Here is a 20,855-nt window from a genome sequence, read left to right as displayed (position 1 = left end):
GTTGTTTCCTCTTTTGTTTTTCCTAATGGAGATCTCTTGCACACACATTTTAATAAATGCTGAGGACTAAATAAAATAATTAATAGAATTTTCAAGAATGGTGAAGGATAGTCATTCAGTAAGCAGTAATTTAAGTCATCTGAAAGAGAAAGATGTCCTAGTTGAATAAGAACTAACTGTAGTTGGCTGACAAGGATCCTCGAAGCAAGAAGTTTAGCAAATTTTATTCTAGTTCCTTTTCTTCTTCAAACAGGGACAGGTATGCACAGTCAAGAAGACTTGATAACTCCTTAAAAACTCTTCACTAAAGGCATGTTTTACTTATTAACTAATTAAAGAAAAACATTCTTCCTAATATAGATGGGTATTCGGTATGATGTAGGCACGGGAAACTTGCCAATCTTCTTATGAGTAGTTTAAAGAGTAAACACATTCTCCAAATTGGTACCATATCAGTCCCAACTCCCCAAAAAGCTTTTTATAAGAGTAAGTAAGCTAACTAGCCATCATGGGGTGGACTGAGCCAGACACTAAACCTACAGAGACCTGAGCTTTAGGGAAGGTAATCGGTGGCCACTACAGTCCTATCCTGTGTCCATACAGAGATCGTAAAAATAGAGTGTTTCTTTAAAATAAGACTACTGTCTATTAAATAATCAACTATCTTAAAAAAGTAACATTGTCAGGAGAAAAAAAGTAACATTATTAGTTTAAACTACATGTTTTTCAGGCAGCCCAGGTGGCTCAGTGGTTTAGTGCCACCTTCAGTCCAGGGCATGATCCTGGAGGCCCAGGATGGAGTCCTGCTTTGGAGTCCCTGCATGGAGCCTGCTTCTCCCTCTGCCTGTGTCTCCGCCTCTCTCTCTCTCCCTCTGTCTCTCATGAATAAATAAATAAAATCTTTAAAAAATAAAAATAAAAAAATAAACTACATGTTTTTCAGTAGGTATTTAAAACACACAAATGCTAAAAATGCCCAAGTGTGAAATAAGAACAACATATTTCATCAATAAAATGCACGTTCTTCATCTGACAGAGAGAAACAGACAAGGCTGCCTTCAGATTATTCGAAGCCTTCATAGATTGTGTAGGTTTCAAAGTTTCTTTAGTTATAACTTTATTAATTTATATTACCTGCCCTTTCTTCTCTGCATGTTCTACTAAAAGTTTTTCATCTTTAAATGTCCAGAGGGAGAGACCCCAAAAGTAAAAAGGATGGGAAACTGAAATCATTGTGTCGCTTACCAGGGGTGGTGGAGTACATAACGCAAAGAGCACTAGACTGAGCGTAAAGAGTGGGGTGCTAGTTCTGATACTACTGTTTCATCAAGCCACTGACATTTCCTAGACCCCAGTCTCTTTATCCGAAAAATGAAGGGGCTCAGTGATCTCCACGGCCCTTTTAAGCACAAACATTCTTTGCAGTGGATTTCCGGGGAATGAGACAGTTAAAGAAAAAGTAAAACTCACAGTAGATATACCCTGCCACAGGTTATGAAGGTAATTGAAAAAGGTCTCAAATAAAATGCCCCCTATAGATTTTACTTATAAATGTATGCCATCAACCTCCTCAGACCTCTACTTCCTGTACATTCTGTTCATACTGATTATCTGAAATCTGAGAGGCATTTTACAGTCAAAGAGCCTTTATCAGTGATTGGGGCTTTAAATGGCTTCCTTAGAGGAAAGATAAAAAGATAAAGAATAAAGTTAGATTTGTGCAAAAAATAAATCTTTGGAACCTCTATGAAAAAAATCAATAGTGATAAGTGAGATCTATCTCACTTATCTCACTGAGAAAATTTCTTAAGAGTCACAAAGACTCACTAAGCTCTGTGTTAGGACTTTTTGCAGAATAGAGAAAAATTTCTAATAATGATATAATACCTACATTTAAAACATTAAAAGCAGTTCTCAACATACCCTTATCTGGTTTTACAATAACCTATGCATACTAAGAGCCACTACCATCTTGCCATAGCCTCTCCCATCCCGGGCACCCAGGACAAGGTAACATCCATGGTAGAAATATAATAATACCTCCTGCTCCTCCAGTTGTCTCCCAGGGGCTAACAGAGCTAGATGCTTTGCCCCAGTATAGTCCCCATATCGACAAATCCAGATATCTTAGAACTAGAAGCAGCCTTGCTCTATCCAAATTGATATGGAGGATATGGGGCTTCCCCTTTGGGAACAATTTCTATAATAATAATAATTCTCTGTCTAAAAATTGACACATATACTGTAAGGCTAGCTTTACAGTTCTGAAAATGGTAGGCAATGTAGAATGTGGAAGAAGAGATCTTTTTGGAATTGTCTATCAGACTTCAAATATATTATTACTACTCCACTCCCTACAACTACTCCCTCCACCAAAAAAAGAAAGGAAAAAAGACTGTAAGCCTTACCTATGTTCTCTAGCATCCTGCTACATAATAATAGCTCAACTACAAAATAAGTCATTTTCAACTACAAAATAAGTCATTTTCTTCTCTGAGCCTCAGTTGGCAGCAATATTTGATGGGCTGCTTTACCGAGGTTACACACAAGTTTACCAATACTTGATGGGATGCTTTAAGGAGGTTACACACTAGATAATCTTAAAAATCCCTTTCATCTCTGACACTCCATGATTCTAAGACAAATGACCTTTCTGAGTTAACCCAGCCTCAGAACCTTATTTATAGCATTGTTTCTATGCAGAAGAGTTATACATATCTCAAACAAACAATTTAAAAGTGAACTTTGGGAACATAATCCATTTGAAGTTGGGGCCTTCCTGTATTTCATAAAATATTATCTACCATTTTCTTTCACATCCTTACTAAGCCCCTGTGAAATAACTCTTGGATGTTTTAATCTGGCAGCTGTAAAAATATGGCGCTCCAGGGAGACAGAGTTGGGTAGGGTGGCAGAAGACTATAAGATGCCCCAATTATTCCCACTTCTTGGAATTCACACTTTGGTGTAATTCCCTCCCTTGACTTTGGGTGGGACTTGTGATATGCTTCTAACACGAGAAAATGGCAAAGGTAACAAGATATCACTTCTATAATTATATTACATAAAATTTAATTTCCATCTTGCTAGCAGACTCTATTGATGCTTTCCCTTGCTGGCTTTTGAAGTAAGCCACCATATATATGGAGTGGCTCTCACAGCATGCACTGAGGGTGGCCCAGGCTTACAGCCATGAAGAAGAGCTAAAGCCCTGAGTCCAACAATCCTGAAAGACGGGGTGTTGCCAACTATGTGAGCTTGGAAGGAGAACTCCCCAACAGAGCCCAAGGCCTGACCAACACCTTGATCGAGGTCCTGGGAGACACTCCGAAGCAGAAGACTCAGTTAAACCATACTCATATTCCTGACCCACAGAAACTGTGAGATAGTAATTGTGTCTTGTTTTAAGCCACCAATTTATAGTAACATTGTTACCTAGCAAATGATAATTAATGCAGGCAGAAGAAACACACAGTATAATTGGAGAAGAACTCCAGGGCAACAGAAAAACAGATTTGAGATAGGAAAGTTCAGGTAATAAAAGATCACTATAGGATAAAGTTTGTTTTGAAATATTTCATGAAGAGGTTAGTTACAGGACCCATCTTATTAAGTCTTTCAAGAATTCAAACTGGCAGAGAAGTAGAGGGGACTGCACACAAATAGAATGAATATCTTGGATAAAAATACTATCTACTGCACTGAGAAACAGTGGGAAAGGACTGAGTAGGTACAATGGGTCTAGATCATGGGAAGCCTGCAAAGGCAGGTGTTGAATAGGCTCCCCTTTGATAATGTAGGCATCAACACTAAGGAAAGGCTCTTGAGCAGGGAAATGACCATAAAAAGTATTTGAAAGAACTTAATCCTATCACAGCATAAAGGATGGAGAAGATTAGAGATTAGAAGACCAAGAATAGATATGCTACCACAACAGCTGTCCTGAGGTCAACAAACATGTGAAGGAAAAAGGCTCATGCTCATGAATAACCAAAGACTTGCAAATTAAAACTATAAAATGCCATTTTTGGTTAACCAAATTAGCAAAAAATAAAAACTAGTAATACAAGCAAAGATAAAGCAGCCTCAGACACTGGTGGTAATGTAAATAGAATGGACATTATGGAAAGCCATATTCATTAGCAATTTTTATAATCTTAAAATATTTATTAGTAATCTTAATCTTATCCTCAGACTTGGTATTTCACTTCTTAAAAAATATTTTAAGAAAATAAATTTTTTACCCATTCAACAAACATTTACTTGAGTGCCTGCAACATTCCAAGTACTACGGATACAGTCTGAATGAAACAGACTTCACCTCTGCTCTCATGAACTTAGAAGACACAAACATTTAACAAATAATCACAAAATAAATATGTTATTACACATATTACAGGACACAATGGGAATCTTTTTATTTATTTTCATTTATTTATTTTTAAAATAAACTACACTGAACATGGAGCTCAAACTTACAACCCCAAGATCAAGAGTCATTTTCCCCATGAGAAAGTATTTTTAAATACCTGATTTAAACTGTGAAGTCAAAAAAGACCTTTCTGGGAAATAACATATATAATGAGGACTGAAGGATGAGTAGAATGCAGCCACATGAAGAATGGGAGAAATATTTCCTTCTGACAGAGGAAATAATACTCATGAAGGCAAGAAAGAATTAGTTGTATTCAAGATTTTAGAGGATTCATTTATTAACTTATTCAAGAAGTATGTATGGAGATAGGTCCTAGTAAATATCAGGTATTAGGGACTGAGGATTAAAAAATGAGAGAAAATAGTGATCAAGGTCAAGTTGGGGTAGAAGCAGACAAAACAGGTATAAAAAATTTTTATTGCTTATGGTAGGGCCTAGTATCATAATGGAGACAAACATATAGTAGGAAATGAATGAAAAACTAGGAAATGAATGCATTTGGCTGAAAAAATAAGAGGACGGAGTAAAGGTAACAAACACAGAGACACTGTGCCTTCTTTCAAATCCAAACAATATAGACTTACCTGAGAAAGTTATGTTAAAAAATGTATTACTCATTAAAATATATATGTAGCATTTTAAGAGAAATACTTAGATGGTTCAGCACTAAAATGGGTAGCACTGTTGGTTGAGCATCTGACTCTGCATTTTGGTTCAGGTCATGATCTCAGGGTTGTGAGATCGAGCCCTGGGTCAGGCTCCACATTGGGCATGGAGCCTGCTTAAGATTCTCCCTCACCCTCTCCCTCTCAATAAACAAACAAACAAACAAACATGTATACTTAAGGTATAGCTACCTGGGAAACTATTTCCTCTATAGCTATCCATGAATGGCTCCCAACTATGCTAATACTCAGGGAAAAGTCACCACTTTTTTGGAATAAGAAGTAGGCTCTCTTTGAAAGAGGCCAATTATAAAAATATATATAGTGTGTGTACATACACATACATAGTGTATTGAATATATAGTATGAAGAATATATAGTATACAAGAAATAGCTGTATCAGTATTTAGAAAATACAAGGACTTGAAATTAAAAATTGACCAAATGAACTTCTATAAGTTTAAGTGTGAAGAGTGACATTTACACAAATCTTATGGTGACAATATGTTTGGAACCATCAGCAAATTATAAAGGGAGCCATAAACATGAGTATGACCTCATGTGAGCAGTAGATCTGAAGGAAGAGATCTCTTTTCCTCCTATCTCTTCAGTTACCTAAATGGTAATATTTTATGTTTGGTACATGTCAATAGCATTAAAGAGTCAAAAAGTGTTTGCAACATAGACATTACCTACAACAACAACAAAAAAAGATGTGGAATTCTGTACTATTTTTGTAACTTCTATGAGTCTAAAATTATTTCAAAACAAAAAGTAAAAGAAATATATATATATAAAGAAATATATACATACACACACACACATACATATATATATATATAGGCTGTCTATATATAAACAAATAAACAATATACATATATAGGCTGTCTTGTTATCAGAAATAACACAAGGCCTAAAAGTGTTAATTCTATAAAACAATCAAAAAAGGGATAAATGAAAATCCTCCAAATTACTCTGAGTCCAATTTTCACTTCTGTCAAGGGATGCAGATGCTTATCAAGAGAAAAAGCTCATAATCTGCATTTGATATTCCACTGACCAACCAGACTTTTGAGAAAATCATTTCAATCTCTCTAAACCTCTGCTACACCTACCTCACAGCATGGTGTTATATGCTTGCCAACTATGATACGCTACACAAATATTCATTATTATTATTTAAAATTATATTTATTTGAACTGCATTACTCCATTCAATGGGGGAATATTTCTGAGATCATATCATAACTACTTGGATTTCTTCAAGTTTGTGAAATTATCAAATTAATCTTATACTTTCCAGTAAAGGCACTGATTTAATGAACGGATTTATCTAATAATAAATATAGTTACTATATCCTGGAAAATACTTCTTAAGACAACTACATCCTTAAAAATAGTTTTCACTGCTTAGCCTTTTCCTATAAAGTTCATAAACTGAATTGGGTAACCCATTACTTTAAAATGTTTGGTTAATTTTGAAGACTTGATTTATTTATTAAACCTGTCTAATCAACTGTAATGGGGCATAAACATACAGTGTGGACAAATATACTGACATCAAATCTAAAATATGTATGATGACATTTTCCTCACAGACATTAAAAATGAAATAATAGCTCCTCTGAAGAAAAAAGGCAATTAAGTCAGGAATTTCATGAAATGCGAAAGATGAAACTTGCAAATTCAAAACAAATTTTAAAGTCTGACAAAGAAAATGTATCTTATAAAATTGGAAATTGATGTGTACTGTACTTATAAATGATGCATCACAAAATGTTTCGTTATACCTTTAATGTTTCAAAATCCATTATCATCCCTCTGTCTCCCATCAATACAGTCGTAGGAAGAAAAAGTATTAAGTTATTTCCTGATTTAAGACTTCATGTATAACCTAAAGGCTAATGGGAAAACAGAGTATAGGAATAATCCTCTCAAATCAAGCCTATACTCATTAAAACCTCAAGATAGTGCATTTTAACTTGGTAGCTAATTTTATTTCCTGGAAAATGTATTGACAGACCAAAAACAGGAATAATTCGAGTGGGAGGTTAAAAAAATAAAAACACCAACAGGAGTCATATAAAAATAATATTCAGTAAGATATTACTGGAAAAGCAGGATTTTCTACCCCCCATTCAAAGTTTCCACAGTGTTCATTCAGCCAACAGTCTACTCACTTCCGATGGGTGTGGTCCATACCACTGTTTGGTATTGCTTCCAACTTTGCATTTTTCTGCCCACAGATATTTCCATAGCTGTCGTATCCTGACACTAGTCTCGCTGCTGCACCTGTTGCTACTGAAAAGCCACAAATAAATCCCTAGAAAAAAAAAACAGAAAAAACATACAAATAAACCAGTTCAATAGCAACAGTCACTACTTGATACGATAATGAGCTTCTTTTGTCTGTTGAAGGGAACAAAGAGCCATCTTTCCTTATTGCAAACACTATTCAACTGTTTTCCTTGGATTTCACATAAGCAGCACAAGAAGCCCACAGGGAAACACTATTTACTACCACAACAAAACAAATCTCAAGCTTTTACATCATAAGATAGTCTTTGCATTTTATGATAGTAATAGCTTCTCTGTATTGAACATCTGCACCGTGCCATGCTCCTACTAGGTGCTTACCAGACATTATCGCTAATCCTCAGGAGGGAGAATGAGACCCAGAGAGGTTCAGTAAGTTGCCCAATGCCACAGAAGCTAGTAAAGATCAGACCATAAAATCAAACCCAGCTTGTTTCATTCTTTAGTTTTATTTGGTTGTAAAGGAGTTCTGTTAAATGAACAATAGCAACAGATGAAAGAAAAAAAAATCAAAGAACATAGGTATGTGGGTTTTGAATTATTATCACTTTGGTACATGCAACACTTCTGTTTCCTTTCTGCAATAAAGCTGTATACAAGCCAAAGAATTACACCGTGCAACACCACCGTGCTTTTAATGTCGCAGACTCAAGAGAGTGAGGCACTGGGTCTATGTGCCACAAAGGTTACTTCATTTCACAGGAATAGGCTTCATCACAGTGCCAAAGGCAAATAAATGGTAGACGCTTCGGAACTGTATCGTGCCTGCTAAGTCAAGTATGCAGTGACCGAGACAAGGCAATAACAGCCTATACTCACTGCAGGCTAGCAGTCATAAGAATAGGAAGTAAGTGACTCACTCACTCCTGACAAAATGAATTGGGAGAAAAGACTGGGGTTAGAAAATCTTGCAACATGGTCATTAAAAGGTTATGGTTTTTTTTGTCCTTATTGAAGTGGCCAACGAAGGCAGAGATTATCAGTGTTTAACGTAGGATAGTCAAGACTCATGAGTAGTGTGCGTATAAGCAGCCCAGTGAGATCTCAGGCCTATGGTGCTCAGTGCTGTACTCATATGCAGTTCCTCCAAGGAGACTATTTCTTTCCTAAACATACTTTCTTAAAAAGGCAAAAACTCTTTTTTTTTTTTTTTTCTAAATAACCCCTCTATTTTTTATCTTGCAGGTAAGGAAAGGGAAGGAGGGGGGAAGTGTAGAGAGTGTGGCTCTAGTTAGTAGAAACTGCTTGAAACTACAGTCTGTAAGAAAGTCCAATTTCAGAGGGAGACTATCTCTGATTTGCTACTCTCATGCCTGCGGATCCTTGCCAAGTGATTTCAACTCTGCGTCTCACTCTATTCAGGTAAAATGGAGATAGTGGGTGTATATCTCATAAGAGTGCTATATGGATTAAATGAAATAATCCAGTAAAGTGGCAAGAATACTGCTCAGCACATAGTAAGAGCTCAATAAATATTAACTATTATTGTTGTTAAAAATGAGAACACGTAAAGGAAAAGACCATGGGTTCTAGGGTCAGATAACCTTCACTGATCAATGGAATACTGATCACTCCATTTTCTACTTGTGTGACACTGGACAAACCTGCTTAATGTTCTGTGCTTCAGTTTTCCTGTCTATAAATTGAGGCTAAAACCACTTACCACAAAGGCTGCTGTGAGAATTACATGAAATAATGCATGTAAGTGTCTGTTTCAATAAAAATGTTAGTACCCTTCTGCCTCAAAGCAGCAGCTAACTGCTCGCAATAGAGTTAGGCAGAGGCTGGTGGGGATTCACTCATTCACCCTCGCCTTTTGCCCCCTCCCTCTCCTGATTCCTCCATGGAAAATGCAAGATAGTTCCATGACAGGACTTCACGCCAATACTAAAAAAGAGAAAAAAAAAAAAAATACTTAAGCCCCTGTACACATACAGAGATGCAAACCAGCATGCCATTTTAAGCATATCATTACTTCAAATTAGGAAATCCTACACCGAACAAAAACTGGAAGTGATTAGGAGGTTTAATGGCTAACCTTTCCAATACAGTTCTTTGACAAGATGAATCAGAGAGTAACAGAAAGGGAACCCAGAGAGATATGGATTTAAACCCTCACTCTACCACTTACTACCTATGGGACTTTGATCCAATTACCTACTTAGAGTGTTTCTTCCTCATCCCTAACACAAGTACCATCATCTATTTCACAGCCTGATGATGAGGACTAAATGAGATAATGCATATCTAACCCCTAGCTGGGCTGGTGCATGACTGGTCATCAAGACAGGGTAGCTGTTAGTGGGAAATTTGAAAGACAAAGCCAGACTAAAGAAGTTGACACCAATAATTGGGGACTAACCAAAAACTCCTTTAGTTCTCTCCTTTAGAACAAAAATTTCTAGGGAGGAAAATGAGAAAGCATGTCAGTAATTCTGACACTATACAGAAACATTCAGACCACAATTACAATCTTCTTTCTCTACTAGTCTAAAATAGCAAAGCCCTTGCATAATTAAAAGGTTATGTTCTTCTTTCACTTTTTATAGAAATTTTCTTCTTGTGTTTGATAAGTACTTTTTGTTACAGATTCCTTTAAATGGTTTCTGATTTCCCTTTGTGACTATTTTTAACAGTACAGTTGGATATGTGAGGGTTTGTTGGTTTTTGTTTTTTATTTTCATTTTTTTAATAATAAATTTATTTTTTATTGGTGTTCAATTTGCCAACATACAGAATAACACCCAGTGCTCATCCCGTCAAGTGCTCCCCTCAGTGCCCGCCAACCAGTCACCCCCACCCCCCGCCCCCCTCCCCTTCCACCACCCCTAGTTCGTTTCCCAGAGTTAGGAATCTTCCATGTTCTGTCTCCCTTTCTGATATTTCCTACCCATTTCTTCTCCCTTCCCCTCTATTCCCTTTCACTATTATTTATATTCCCCAAATGAATGAGACCATATAATGTTTGTCCTTTTGTTCCGACGTGGATGGAAATGGAGGGTATTATGCTGAGTGTTTTTTTGTCTTTTAAATCATAAGCCACCTCATATCCCTCTGGGATGTAGACAGAGTATAAATTATAAATGTTACATATATGTGGTAAAATGGGACACTGACATATTTTCACACAGGCCATTTAAACTTCTTAGTAGCTTCCAAAGGCATTAGAGAAGGGAGGGTAAGAAGCTGCAGGGGAGAAAGGAAGGAGAATAAGTAAGGTAATAAGATAGGAGGAAACCATGACTGTTATCCCAGGGACTTCCCATATGGTACAAGTACTGATGATGGGGAACTAGGCCAAATATAATTAAAAATACAATCGCCCTTAAAAAAACACACACAACATTCTGAAATCCAAATGCAGGAAGCAATACAGTTTCAGAAGAGAAAAAAATATGGTACATGAAATTAAAATAGGACGAGAGAAACTTTACAGAATCCACTCAGTAATTTAATGGCTGTGAGTGGGGAGAGGAAGAGGCATTCAAGAGAAGGAAATCATATTAATGAAGCAAATGATAAGGGGGATGAGGAAAGCTTTTATATCCCTATAGTAGAGAGCAATCACTGCAGAGAAAGTAAGCCTATTAGTAAGGAAGAGAACCATGGCTAAAATCTTAAAAGGACTGAGTTACTGAAGTGCTGGCAGAACTGCTCTTCTGAGAGAGGGAGAGAAGGAGCAGACAAATCTAATCACAAACAGGAGGTGACTCAAATCAGATCAAGGCATCAAGTGGTGGTGGATCCCAAGCTGGATCTGGCACACTCGGAAGTGTGTGAGAAAGACACACTTTGCCTATGTGGGAGAAAGACAATTTGCTAATTAATGAACTGTGCTCATTACTTCAACGTAAGAAGGAGGATTTGCTTAGTTTCACTCACTATTAGTCAAAAAGAGGGACACATTTTATTTCACAAGCATGTTTGAATTTCAAACCTGGAGCCTTAACATGCAACTGAGCAAGACAGAAGGCCTTAGTTTTGGTTTGAGGGGTGAGGAAAAAAATCAACAAAAACATGTGTGGCAGATGGCAATGAAATATGAATATAACAAAATGATTCAAAATAAAAAGATGGGCAAAAAAGATTGACACTTATAGCTTTCTCCCAAGGACTAATGAAAATATATCCAGACTCTTCTCCTCAAATATAACCTCCTTTAGCTCTCTACCTAATCCTATTCCTCTATCCCTAAACTCAGTCAAAGCTTGGAGTCAATCTCCTAATAACTAATTTGTCAAACCTTGAAGTAACATTTGGCTTCTGTTCCTCCTCTTCTGAGAGCCCTGAAACAAGAAAGGCCATGAGGACCCAGCAGACAGGATAGCATAAGAATGCCTAATGCAGAACTAATATTTATACAAACAAATAAAAATTTAAAAATTTTGCCAATCTGCCAAATTTCTAGATTTCTTTAAAGTTTAATAGGATGTACTACTCTAAAAGGAAGAAAGAAGCAATAAGCAAAAATTACTGGAAGTCTAAGAAATGTCTAGTTCATAAGCATTTATTGAGCATAATCAAACACAAGATGCCAGGCAGGGTATGAAAGGGTTATAATACATAAAGTTTACCCTGAAAGAACTGAAATGTTCTCAAAAGATCAGAAAATAATGAGGTGTGAGGAAACAGAATCAGAGAAGCTCAGTTTCATAGGCAGCTTGAACAATGAAAAAAAGAAATAAAACACACAGACAAGGAATACTAGGAAATGAACCCGGCTCTGCCACAAATACTCCTTATGATCGTGGGGAAGTCTCTGTAAATTCTGAGCCTCAGTTTCCTTACCTGTCAAGGGGCTTGACCTAGATTAATCTTTAAAGCCCTTTCCTCTTCCCAAATTTTATGATCCTAAGGGAAAGTAGATAAAAAGTAAAATGTTTCAAACTATACTTGCTGGAAGAAGTATAAACCCATTTGGTCCATAGTATCCGAGAATACAAAAACAAGAGTGGATCAAAAGCAAATTGATTCAAACTATTTTAAAATAGTTAAAATAGTGAATTTTATGTTATGTATATTTTGCCATAATTTTTTTTAAAAAAGGAAAAAAAAAAAAAAACCCAAAGGATTAACAGAAGTAAGTAGGTATTTGGATCGGGTAACCTTAAGGTAATTTTTGGCATGCTGTTATTCCTTTTCTCCAATCCTGCCAAAGCACAGACCATCACACAAATGACTAAATACTGCAGTGAGTCTCTGAGTCTTTCACTTTGTGCTGCATGCTCGACAATAGTTAATGAGGTAGAAACACTATGCTCTGGGAACTAGACGAATGCTATCAAATAAAGAAAGGTCCTTGAAAGCAGTCTGAAGGGACAAGGTATACAGGGAGGTCTCCTACACCCAGCTCTAGTCCAGATCATTCTCTAAAACTCCAACCCATTGCTTATCTTTACCCACACCCTACCTCTCCCAAACTCATCTTCTCATTCCACATTTCCCCAAACCACTTCCCTTTTCCTACATCTACCCTGTCTGTCTTTGTAGTATCATTCTTCACCAGACTGCATATGTGAGATACAAAGTCAGAGGGACTCCTCAGTCTCCCCTCTCCACACTTCCTGCCATCACTCTCACTTCCTAACTTCATGGGAGGAAGCAAGAATGCTAACCTGTTTGCTGAAACACTGACAAGTCCATGTTTTGCTGGCAGGTGAGGTTACCGCGTCCATGTTCTAAACAATTACTTTCCTGTTGTTCCCAATTTCAGGCAACAGAGGACCTCTTGAGGCCTCACCATCTTTCATCTTCTCTTCTGGGTCCACTACTGCCACTATGTAACCTAGACAAGTTATTTAACATAGCTCTGTGCCTCTGCTTTCTTAACTGTAAAAGAGAATGATGTTGACAACAGAATCTACTTCATTGTATATTTGTGAAATTGAAATGTTTCTATGTCGCATGCCGAACACCCCCTAGTCCACAGTAAATAGGACTAAGTATCAGGGGTAAGTTGTAGGCATCTCTGTGCCTTTTACTGTTTGTGGGGAGCACTCCCATTAAGGCCAAGTAGCCACCTCTTTCCTGTCTTTCTGTGGTAAGCTGATCTGGGCAGATAGGGTCCAGACGGATCTCTTTTCTCTTCTCACTCATACCTCTCTCTCCCTGAGACAAAATTAAGTCACACAACCCACGATGAGAAGGACCTTCAGGCCACATGGCCCACGCTTCATTCTACAAGTCATTTTTACCAAGGAGTTCTTTATTTGGGTATAATCAGGGTACAGCCTCGCTACTAATATAATACTTTGTTTATCCATCTCATTCTTCTTCCTGCATGTGTATAGAAACTGTGGTTTGGAACTTATAAGTTGGGGTCAGATTTGACCTGAAAAACCCTACCCTGAACCCCTAATACAAGAACCTCTTAGTCATGCATACTCTGCCTCCATCTTATCTACAACATTGATGACACTCTCTCCTCCTCTCCTTTATCGCTACTTTATTTCAAGTTTTCCACATGTTATCTGGACTATTACAGCCTCTAAAGTGCTTCCCCTTTATAACAGCATTATAAGCTATCTGTAACATTGGCTACCAGGGCCATCTTTGTAAACTCGGTCACATCATTTCTTGCTCATAACTCTTCAGTGGTTGGGGCATCTGGGTGGCTCAGTTCAGTTAAGCTTCCAACTCTTAATTTCTGCCCAGGTCATGAACTCAGGATTGTGAGATTGAGCCCCGTGTCAGGTATGGAGCCTGCTTAAGATTCTCTCTCTCCCTCTGCCCCTCCCAGCTCTCCCTCTTCAAAAAAAAAAAAAAAATAGGGCAGCCCTGGTGGCGCAGTGGTTTAGTGCTGCCTGCAGCCTGGGGTGTGATACTGGAGACCTGGGATCGAGTCCCACATCGGGCTCCCTGCATGGAGCCTGCTTCTCCCTCTGCCTGTGTCTCTGCCTCTCTCTCTCTCTGTGTCTCTCATGAATAAATAAATAAAATCTTAAAAAAAAAGAAAAAGAAAAAGAACAGAAAACTCTTCAGTGGTTTATTGGTGCCTAAAACAGTAGTCTCAACCCTGGATAAACATTGAAAACACAGAGACTAAGTCAGAATCAGAGGAAGAACCCAGGAAAGAATTGTTTGTTTGTTTTAAATCCTAGCTGATTCTGGTATGTAGTCAACTTGTCCAATATGAGAACCACTTGATTGCTACCTTAATGGAAAACATAAATTTAGAAGTACAATGCTACATGCAGTTTTTTAGAACAGAGTAAATGTATGTCCAATAATTTCAAAATATCGATAAAAGTTCAAATGTGGAAGATGATAGCTCTCAAAAAGGCTGGTAGCAATTTGCTTTGAAAAAAACCCTAAGTTCTAGACAAGGCAAGCATGGAAAAACTGAATGTAAGGGAAGAAATAAAAGAGAAGCCTCTACTTATGAAGAGGTGAACACATATAAAAAAGACTTAATGGTGAAGATGAATGAAATAAGAAAGACCTTAAAATATTTCAAAGAGTAGATATCAAGGAATGAGCAAAGAACTTCAAGTAAGGACAGTGAATAAAGATACAGCTTAAATATTAGGCCACCGAGATGACAGAAAGAAGCAGACCACTGGCTACTAGGTTAAAGAGTATTCCAGTTCCTATTCTACCTTTGTCACATGTTACCAGTATTCTATTCTTAGACAAGCTAATATTTAACCTTGTTACACCTTGTTTGTAAACTGAGGATAGAATCTATTTCATAAGGCAACTGGGAGAACTGAATGAGATAAATACATACAGAAGCATCAAGCACAGGATAATGCTCGACAAATGTTTGGTGAATGTTTCTCTGAAAAGTACTACAGAATGAAATCCTAAAGAAAAAAAAAAAAGGCTTTTAAAAACCATACAAAACAAATACACAGAAGACAAACTTGGCTCGAACTGCTGTGCCAGTATGGTGGGCAACAGAATTTGGAAATTTCTCCAGTTTCCACATAGCAGGATGTGAGGTTAGCTCAACTCTATGAGGGTAATCCAATAAAAAAAAAAAAATCATTCCAAAACAAACAACACTATGCCTGCATTTAAAAGTACACACAGTGGGTCTTAATTACCATGGCACCGAAATCAGCATTATATTAATTACCAATGCATTAAAATGTGTCAGTAAACAAATAGCTCCTTACCCTGAGTCACTCCCAAATCAGCCTATCAACATTAATGACTGCACTTTACCAAGCTATTTTAGCATAGAAAAATCAAAAGCACCTAGAGTGGCAGGTACATGTTTTTATAAACATAATTTTGAAAGGTCAGCTGCTGTCTGTCTCAGGGATAATTCAGGGAGTAGAGAGAGGTTGCGCTAATTCTGTTAGCAAAAAAAAAAAGAAAATCTCTCCCACACTCTGCATGCACACTGCATTTCAGGTGCTACTCCATTAAACTAAGTAGACTCTTGAACCACATCTCAGAAGTTCTAAGTGAGGAAATGGGTATTTTGAAGTTTTCTAAATATCTCAGGTTTCATGAAACTGAGCTATTATCTTTAAAACTAGCACTCCTCATTTTGCCCAATTTATTACATATCTTTTTAAAGTCTGCTGCTTTCTTTTCCTTTCTTCGGGTATATAACTGGTACCTGCAATTATGTCTATTAGGATTAGGGTGGTTCTGTGATTTTTCAAAGGGCGTTTGTGAGGTGTGCAGTCACAGAGAACACAGAGTAAGATTATCCTTAAAGAAGCTCTATAAAAGGTATGGGGAGCTGGGGACTAAAAATACTCTCACATTTGTGGAAAAAGGCTGCCAGAGAGGTAGCATGTTTGTGTTTTTGGTTGTAAAGACTAAGAAAGAGAAAGCAATGCCCATCTGCACAGTCCCTTTAAGGAAGAGGAAACAAGCTGACAGAAGAGAGCACAGCCCTGGAAATAAGGAGAGCAGGGTTCTGTTACCAGCTCTCCCATTAACATGATGTGGTTTTGGCATGGTCATTTCCATCTCTGGGTTTGATGCTTTTAATCTGTAGAAGGAGGGTGATGAACCAGATGAGGATTTCCAACTCTGCTCTGATTCTAGCTCTAAACATCAGCTAGCTTGAAAACCACTGTTTTCAACCTTTTTTTCCAGCTCAGCACCTTGTGACTCTTGAGTTCCAGAGGCCTGTGTCAGAAATCCTGCAGGGCAGGGTGGGGATGCAATTTGAATAAGCACACCCCTGACACTCTGCACCAGGGGCTCTGTTCCTCCATCCTCTATACCCAATGGAAAATCACCAGGTTCCTGGATCTCCAACTGAGAGATGCCACTCTTTCCAGCAGACACAGCAGGCAGCAGGGGCCTGGTATGGGCAGAAGCAGGGAGCAATCAGCCTCCCCTCCAAGAAGAACTGAAAGATGTCAGAATTGGAAACATTGTAGATATCCTCTGGCAAAAAGTCTAATTTTATACAAAGGAACACCAAATCCCCTGAGAGGAAAACTGGTTCAAAAATAATCATTAGGTTTGTGTGACTGGGTTGGATAAATACTCCAGACTCAGGGGCCAGTGCTCTGCTCAACACTCCACCAAGATCACAATCCACAGAAATTTATGTCAAATGATCTGGCTTTCTCAAATGATCTAGGAAAAGAGACAGAGTTCCAATCCTCTTAATTTATCTCATGGAGGCTTAAGAAAAAAAAAATCAAAGGGTACCAAATACCAACGAATTGTATGGGGCAAAATTAAGCAGCTTCAATGGTATCCTAGAACCTCTAGTTATAAGCAATGCAGGAGGGGTTAAATATAAGTAAATAACAAGCTCCCTCTTTAAACCAATTCCCCATCATTCCCTTGGATCGTGAATTCATCAGGTTCTGATCATCTGTGAGAGTATCCTTACCATCCCAATGCAGAAGAGGATAAAAAGCAGCAGCCACGGTATGTCTGTACAGCTACGATCTTCCAGTGGCTTCCATTCTCGTTTAGAACTCTAATGGAAAATGAAAAATAATAGAGTGGTGAATGTTAAATTTAATTAAAATGAGGAAGGCACAAACATACCACATATTCCTAGATTCCATCTTGCCTGACAAGTTTCTACTGAACATTTTAATACACAACTCATATATGTGTCACCTTCCTGGGAACTTTTCCCTAACTCCCACCTTTCTTCTGGCCAGGAAGAGTACTGATTCCAATGCTTTTTTTTTTTGTACCTCTATTACATTTAGCATGTTGAATTAGAACGTGCTGAGCTATGTCCTCAGAAGATCATGAGCTTCACAAAGAAAGAGACCTCTTCTCATTTCCCAGCATCTAACATGACACCAAAGGGTTCAAGATATATACTCAGTGTTAGCTCTTTAAAAAGAATAAACAGGGGTGCCTGGGTGGCTCAGTCGGTTAAGCTCCTGATTCTTGTTATCAGCTCAGGTTTTGATCTCAGGGTTGTGAGTTCAAGCCCCAAAGTAGGCTCTATGCTGGGCGTGGAGCCTGCTTAAAAATAAATAAACTAAACTAAAATAAAATAAAATGACAAATTCTTCCAACTTCAATCCTAGTGGTAGCTTTCTTGTTGTGTGTCCAGATGTTAGATTTACAAATTTAGAATGTGTTTTACATGTGTTCTCTTCTAGGAAGAAAGTCCGTTAAAATGAATTCTAGTAAGATTCAGGAACGAAAAACTAAATTAAAACTTTTTTTTTAAGATTTTATTTAATTATTTACTCACGAGAGACAACAAAGAGAGGCAGACACACAGGCAGAGGGAGAAGCAGGCTCCCCCACAGGGAGCCCGGTGTAGGACCCGACTCCAGAACCAGAATCAGCCCTGAGCTAAAGGCAGACACTCAACTGCTGAGCCACCCAGGTGTCCCATAAATTAAAACATTTTTATAGACTGATCTGGGTAACTCCTAAACCACCATCCACAGATTTTCATTCTGTTTCTGGAAAGTTTAAAGAGTTTCTAGATTTAACAGAGATTCCCTAACTAAAGAACCAGCAGCATTTTTTTTTTTTTTTTAAGAACCAGCAGCATTCTAAAGGTGAATTTGCAAAGTATTGATTGGAATCCTGATTGTATTTTTTTTTTCTTACAGCAAATAGTCTTATGTTTTCAAGTCAATGTACAAATTCCTTTTAAACAGAATGTAATTGAAATAACACCCCTAAGCTTTCTAATGAACAAAAATCCTGCACCCTCTGCTGGAAACAATAAACAGAGAAGGGAGAGAGACAGTAAGTAGCCTTGGAAAACCTACAGGAAAAGTTCCTGTAAGAAGAAGGCCAGGGCCTCCAAAGGCTTCCATGACAAGATCCAGGAAACCATGTGGGAAGTCTTATCTACCAGAAAGGGCACACAAGCAGAAGGTGGCTGGAGATAATAAGGAGCCCTCTAGTATAATTAGTATGTAGAGTGCAAGAGTGAGGAACTGGTTCTCAGGTTTTATTAGCTTTCCCTCCCTTAAAAAAAAAAAAAAAAAGAAAGAAAGAAAGGTTTTAGCTACATACCCTTTGATAACCTGATGAAAGGTACACATTCTGGTCTTGGGAGGTATGCATCTATTTGCATAATTTTCATAAAACTTTAGAAAATTCAGACCCCAGGTTAGGAAACTCAACTTTAAAATACCTGCCTATCAATACTGAGGGCAAAGAGTCTGAGCTACAACACTTCCTCCTGACCCTTCACGTGCTAACCAGACAAATGCTTTTTCCTTGTTCAGAGCCTTACACTGTTCAATTGTTCAACAAAAAACCCCGCCACCCTTGATAGCTTGCTCCCAGACACCCACACAAGAAAACAAAAGAGCAGTAGTGAGTCATGGGGAAAAAACCTTACCCCAAGACTCTAACTAGCATTAAAAACCAAGAGTGAGTAGGCAGTTTTTTCCAGAGGAATGTAACACTATGGAAAATAGATGAAGGGCTCTGTTCTCTCCCTGGTTCTGTCATTAGTTAGCTACAGGACTAGATAAATCGCTTCATCTCTCTGGGTGGCAGGAAGGAGTTAGATTGGATCTCTTAGGTTCCTTCCAACTCTAAAAATCTGTGATCATGAAGACAGTTTTGTGAAAATTTTTATGACCAAAAAAAGAAAAAGCTACAAAAATAATTTGACATTATTCCTTGTACTATTCAAGTAAGAAGGCCGGTATTGTGGTCTGTGTTTTGGAACACAGTTGCTCAGTGTATGAATAAAGAATGTTTCTTTGTATTAAATAATTTCAATCTTGAGTAATACCCATTACAATAATATTATTTACAAACACAGAATTTGGACACTTCTGCGAAATTCATTATATTTACTCTAAGGTAACCTCTAGAGCAACAGCTACTTTAAAATACTGTATTTGTTTATCTTAAACAGTCGGGGATGGGGCGGGGGGGCTCAGGCTGATTGACCAGTTTATTTATCCACAGCTATTTTCTTAGTAGTTTTACTTTAGACAAATATTCCATTTTTAATGCTTAGATTTTCACCTATAACATAAAGTGGGATTTCACTCCTGACCAGAAACATGCAAAGATTCAAAAATCTCAACAATTCAACTCACTGTGGGCCACTTCTAACCTTATATATAAAAAAACCTTCACTGGGGATGAGAAGTGGAAAAAGGACAGGAGTTATACATAAAAATTGCGATAAAGTATAAATTAGAATGGAAGAACACAAAACGGGGTGGCACGCTCATTCAGATAAAGAAAGACTTCTCAGAAGAGTGGCAGCTTACTTCACGGAGCTATTCTGAGGATCTCGTCACATAGCAAACACGAATTCTTGGTTATTATTCTTATTCATCAACATTCATTTTTTAGTTAGCCCTCTCCCTTTTGTTAAAATACTCTGGGGCACCTGGGTGACTCAGTGGTTGAGTGTCTGCCTTCGCCTCAGGTCGTGATCCTAGGGTCCTGGGATCAAGTACCACCTCAGGCTCCCTGAAGGAAACCTGATTCTCCCTCTGCCTCTGTCTCTTGCCTAAACTAAATGCCTATGTCTCTGCCTCTCTCTGTGTGTCTCTCATGAATAAATAAATAAAAATCTTTAAAAAATATATGTGTGTGTGTGTGTGTGTGTGTGTGTCTTGGGAGATGGATCTTTTCAACTAAAAGAAAAAAGAATATTAAACTTGTCTTTCCCCTTCTATTTACTAAAATTTGACTTAATAATGGCATATTTCCACTTTAGCTACTATTATTCTTAATGCCACATCACTCATTGATCTCTATTAACTAGGCACTATACCCAAAGCTTCACATACTTTATGTATATAAACATTGTCTTTAAAACAGCTGATGTAGGTATCATCCTTATTTCACAGATAAAACAAAAACTCAAGCTCTAAAGTTAAATAATCAGCCCAAGATTATACAGCTGTGTAGCCAGAATCTGAATCCAAGTCTGTGACTACAAAGGCAAATCCAATGAGAATAACATTCATTTCCACCAGTCAGTAAGGAGAAAAACCTCCATTAGTTTTTCCTCACAATGCAAAATTTGGGAGCCAATCCAATTATTTAAA

General features: G+C 37.7%; 1 protein-coding gene across 5 annotated transcripts in view; it reads right to left on the bottom strand.

Annotated features, from left to right (window-relative positions):
• SLC44A1 (solute carrier family 44 member 1) overlaps positions 1 to 20,855 on the bottom strand; it is a 193,557-nt gene that overhangs the window by 121,418 nt on the left and 51,284 nt on the right. The window contains exons 1-3 of one of the 5 annotated variants that reach the window (XM_049116336.1): positions 18,844 to 19,008; positions 17,231 to 17,320; positions 7,281 to 7,423 (exon numbers count right to left, since the gene is read on the bottom strand). In XM_049116336.1, coding sequence (XP_048972293.1) covers positions 7,281 to 7,423; positions 17,231 to 17,320; positions 18,844 to 18,894 — 284 coding nt within the window. In that variant the 5' untranslated portion in view covers positions 18,895 to 19,008. Of the gene's footprint in view, positions 1 to 7,280; positions 7,424 to 17,230; positions 17,321 to 18,843; positions 19,009 to 20,855 lie in introns of those variants that run through there. The other 4 variants (XM_049116338.1, XM_049116337.1, XM_025433237.3 and 1 more) reach the window with 4 other exon arrangements.

Source organism: Canis lupus, chromosome 11, assembly GCF_003254725.2.
Source record: "Canis lupus dingo isolate Sandy chromosome 11, ASM325472v2, whole genome shotgun sequence".
Classification (NCBI taxonomy): Eukaryota; Metazoa; Chordata; class Mammalia; order Carnivora; family Canidae; genus Canis; species Canis lupus.
Note: the sequence above shows the minus strand (reverse complement) of the source record. Positions and strands in the feature narration are given on the sequence as shown.